The sequence below is a fragment of the Ursus maritimus genome, unplaced genomic scaffold (genome assembly GCF_017311325.1).
Source record: "Ursus maritimus isolate PB19 unplaced genomic scaffold, ASM1731132v1 scaffold_30, whole genome shotgun sequence".
Taxonomy (NCBI): domain Eukaryota; kingdom Metazoa; phylum Chordata; class Mammalia; order Carnivora; family Ursidae; genus Ursus; species Ursus maritimus.
In genome coordinates, this window is record NW_024425564.1 from 133693 (window position 1) to 138692 (window position 5000).

Sequence of the window (5000 nt, forward strand, 5' to 3'; positions counted from 1 at the left end):
AGAAACAAATAAACAAATCAAAAAATGGGCAGAAGATATGAACAGACACTTTTCCAATGAAGACAGACAAATCGCTAACAGACACAGGAAAAAATGTTCAGAATCATTAGCCATCAAGAAAATTCAAATCAAAACCACACTGAGATACCACCTTACGCCAGTTAGAATGGCAAAAATAGACAAGGCAAGAAACAACAATTGTTGGAGAGATGTGGAGAAAGGGGATCCCTCCTACATTGTTGGTGGGAATGCAAGTTGGTACAGCCACTCTGGAAAACAGTGTGGAGGTCCCTTAAAAAGTGAAAAATTGAGCTACCCTATGATCCAGCCATTGCACTACTGGGTATTTACCCCAAAGATACAGACGTAGTGAAGAGAAGGGCCATATGCACCCCAATGTTCATAGCAGCAATGTCCACAATAGCTAAATCGTGGAAGGAGCCGAAATGTCCTTCAACAGATGACTGGATTAAGAAGATGTGGTCCATATATACAATGGAATATTACTCAGCTATCAGAAAGAACGAGTTCTCAACATTTGCTACAACATGGACAGCACTGGAGGAGATAATGCTAAGTGAAATAAGTCAAGCAGAGAAAGACAACTATCATATGATTTCTCTCATCTATGGAACATAAGAACTAGGATGATCGGTAGGGGAAGAAAGGGATAAAGAAAGGGGGGGTAATCAGAAGGGGGAATGAAACATGAGTAGACCGGTGATTTAGTAAGGAGGGCACGTGTTGCATGGTGCACTGGGTGTTATACACAACAATGAATCATGGAGCCTTACACGGAAGCAGGGGATGTACTGTATGGTGACTAACATAATATAATAAAAAGTCATTAAAAAAAAAAAAAGATGTGGTCCATATATACAATGGAATATTACTCAGCCATTGAAAAGAACGATTACACAACATTTGCTGCAACATGGACGGCACTGGAGAAGATAATGCTAAGCGAAATAAGTCAAGCAGAGAATGACAATTATCATATGGTTTCACTCATTTATGGAACATAAGAAGTAGGAAGATCGGTAGGAGAAGGAAGGGAAGAATGAAGGGGGTAAACAGAAGGGGGAATGAAGCATGAGAGACTATGGACTCTGGAAACAAACTAGAGGGCTTCAGAGAGAGGGAGCGGGTGGAGGATCGGGATAGGCTGGTGATGGTGATAAGAGGCACGTATTGCATGTGCGCACTTGTTATCATAGTAGTAATGAATCCTATTAGTATTAAGGAGGGCACGTATTGCATGGTGCACTGGGTGTTATACGCAAGTAATGAATCATGGAACTTTACATCAAAAACTTGGGATGTACTGTATGGTGACTAACATATTAAAAAATTTTTATTAAAAAAATAAATCAACATGTTATATACAGCTTACACTTACACAATGTTTTATGTCAGTTACATCTCAATTAAGCTAGAAAAAACATTTAACTATATACTTGAAAAATGCAAACATACCTCGTGAATATTTTTAATATTTATCGCAATATCATTGTGACAGCGAACAAAAAATATACATAATCCTTTTAGTTTCTCCGGGGCTGCATTGTCTATATACAATCTCATCATTTTTGCCCCTTTGGCTGCTCCAGCGATAGTTCGACCACATTCTGAAAACAAAAGTCAAGAATGCAGTGTGATAGGTAATGGATCGACTATGGTAGATGACTGTGGATCTTACGGCATTGTTTCTTGCTCTGTTTTACTGTAAGGAGTTCTTGATAGGAGTGTAATAATTTTCTTTGTCTACAGAAAGACATTACTAACTGGAATACTTGAAGTCCAGCCTCCTCTGCTTCCTTTCCCCGAGTTCTGCACTTCTGTTCCTTTTGGCCTTGCCTCAGGCAGGGCCTTCACACAGACTGTTCTACCCAATCTCAGGCCCTTTGTCTCCCCAATTCCTACTTTTCTTTCAGATCTTGGCTGAAACCCAAGCATCACTGACTCCCCAGAGAGGATTTAGCCCCCTGGTGAATCCACTCATAGCGACCCCAAGTTATATTAAATTCTTCCTCAACGTGATTTCAGTGAAAATTAATCATTTAATTTTAAAAACGATTAAAAATTGATAATTTTGTCAGATGGTTGGTTGTACTATTAATAAGCAAAATGTGACAGTCTTCTTATTCACAATTTAAAATTTGATAAAAGAAATTTTAAAATCCCCGTCCCAAAACCATGAAAATATTTTGTCTTCCCAGCCTTCCCTCCTTTGGGTGTGGGGGATTCCTCCTGTCCTGTGATTCTGGAGGACCCCAGTCTCAGGTCCCTGCCGTGGAGGGCATGTGCAAACCAGACTGATCAGACTGTCTGCAAGAATGTCAGTCCTGACTGGAGGCACACAAATGTAAAAAGGGATTTGAGAGATGTCAATCTAGTGATGAATCCTAAAGACACTGCCCTGAAATCTGTGGAAATGCTCTATTCTTGTCCTTCCCAAGTCCTGGTGGTTCGACTAGTTCTCAATTTTGTGAACAGCCCAGACATTTTTTTTTTTTTTTTGGTTCTGTAAGCCAGAGTCTATTGCTGTTGCCTACAACCAAAGAACCCTCATACACAGTATGTAAGAGCTCAAATGCTCATTCATGGGGGTTGGCATGGAGAGGTACCTCTACCCTTAATAACCTCCCTCCCCTTTTTCCTTGATAGGAAAACCCACTGTCTCATCCAGCAATGCGTACATCCCCAAGGACACCTGCTTTCTCAGCCTAACACCTATGGTAGCCACGTGACACAGTTCTGGCTGATAAGACATTAGACGGGCTTATGCTTCCTTGATAAAGGGGAGAGGTGAGGCCCTTTCCCACAAGCACCTTGAACTTGAATGTGATGTCTAGAGCTTCATCTTACAACCATATGGGGCAAACATGAACACAAAAGCCAACATGTTAAAAATGCAGACTAGAAAGAAAAAAATAATCTGGGTTTCTGATGACAATGCTGAGCATTTGAACCATTGCCAGCCACGCCCACCTTGTGATAAGAGCAAAACAGATACCCTATTTGTTTAAGACACTTCACACATTTAACACATTTGTTAGTTATTTGGACTTCCATTACCTACATCTAAACATGTTCTCTATATATCTACATATTCTGTACACCCATCAACAGGGGAATATTTTCTAAAAATCACCATGCAGCTATACCACAGAATACAGCATTTTTAAAGCTTTTTTTTAAAAGATTTTATTTATTTATTTGAGAGAGAGAGAGAGAGAACACAAGTGTGGGCAGAGGCAGAGGGAAAGGGTCAAGCAGACTCCCCACTGAGCAGGGAGCCCAATGTGGGGCTCTATCCCAGGACCCCAAGATCATGAGCTGAGAGCCAAAATCAAGAGTCAGACGCTCAAGCAACTGAGCCACCCAGGGACCCCTGAACAGCATTTTAAAAATGAGGTAAATCTATATATAATGCCATAGAAAATGTCTAGGCTATACGTCAAATGCAAAACCCAAATCAAGAATAAAATGTATTATATAACATTTTCAAATGATAATAAGCATTTATATATTAGCAGATGCACATAAAAAAGACATGTAGAGGAATAGTTACCAAGCTAATAAATGTACTACCTTCCTAGGTAGCAAAATAACAATTAAAAATATACCTATCTTAAGGCACCTGAATGGCTCAGTCTGATAAGCCTCCAACTCTTGATTTCAGCGCAGGTCATGTGAGATTGAGCCCTGCCTTGGGCTTTGTGCTGAATATGAAGCTTGCTTGGGATTCTCTCTCTCCCTCCTCCCCTACTCCTCCCTCCCCTCAGGCACACAGGCTCTCTCTCTCTCAAATAAAAAATATATATGTCTGTGTGTATATATGTGTGTGTGTATGTGTGTGTGTGTGTGTGTATACACACACACACACACACACATACACATCTTTTCTTCTGCCAATTCCCCTCCTGAGAATTCTTCCTAAAGTCTTCCTAATCTACATTAGCTTCAGTTACAATCACTGAGGCATTGTTTAAAAAAGCAAAAAGTTATAAACAACCTAAGTTCTAACAGTAAGAGATAAGTTTTGAAAATTATAGTTATATTAGTTTAATGAAATAAAATGCAGCTGTTTGAAATTTAATTGTAAAAAAGGTATCCAGTGGCATGACGAAGAGAGCATAAACAAATTATAAAAGCCACCATAAAATAACATGTAGAGTCGGATCCCACTTTTGTAGGGTGTATATATATATATGTAATTTTATATATATATCTACATATTAAATATTATCTACACACATAGTTATTTTTAAAAATTATCCACATATTATCTACATATTACAAAAGAAGGATCCTACTCTATGTATATATGCATATATACACACATGCACTATATTATACATAACTTTCTCTCTTTCCCTCCCTCCTTTTCTCCAAATAAAGAGGGGAAAAAGAAGTTATCGAGGAATCTTCATCAAGGAATTAACAGTGCTTATTCCAAATAGCCGAGAATGTGGGTGGTTTTCATTTTCCTTCTCATTGTAGGTATTTTCTTATATTAAAGAAGTAGAGGAAAATAGAACATAATCAAGTGCTGTATTTCACAACACAAGCATTAAATGAGACAGGAGGAGTCTGGAGAAAAGTGATGGATGGGTTTGGAACACCCTGGGCAGGCTCTGTAGAAAAGAGAACGTGGGACATGATCAGAGGAGGGACAGGATTTGGCTGGGTATAGAGAAGAAAGGCATTCTGAGAGCGTCAGGAAGGCAGAGCAAAGGGCACAGAAATGACCCTGGAATGTCCAGAAAACAAAGAAGAGACTGGCTTAAAGGGAGCCGCAAATTCACGTCTGCAAGAATAGCAGAGCTAGCTCAACAAACACTGTGTGTCCAGATTACAATGGGCCTTAGCAGAGAAATGGGGGGGTTGGGCCCAACCCAATAACTGGCAGCACAATAAAAGGTTTTCTTTTTAGAATTTTTACTGAAGGATAACATACAGTGTTAGACTAGTTTCAGGTGTACAATGTAATGATT

General features: G+C 39.3%; 1 protein-coding gene across 1 annotated transcript in view; it reads right to left on the reverse strand.

The window, feature by feature from the left end:
* LOC103665425 (dynein heavy chain 8, axonemal-like) overlaps positions 1 to 5000 on the reverse strand; it is a 148817-nt gene that overhangs the window by 133431 nt on the left and 10386 nt on the right. The window contains exon 4 of the mRNA XM_008693362.1: positions 1477 to 1628. Within this exon, the coding sequence (XP_008691584.1) occupies positions 1477 to 1628 (152 nt within the window). The remainder of the gene's footprint in view (positions 1 to 1476; positions 1629 to 5000) is intronic.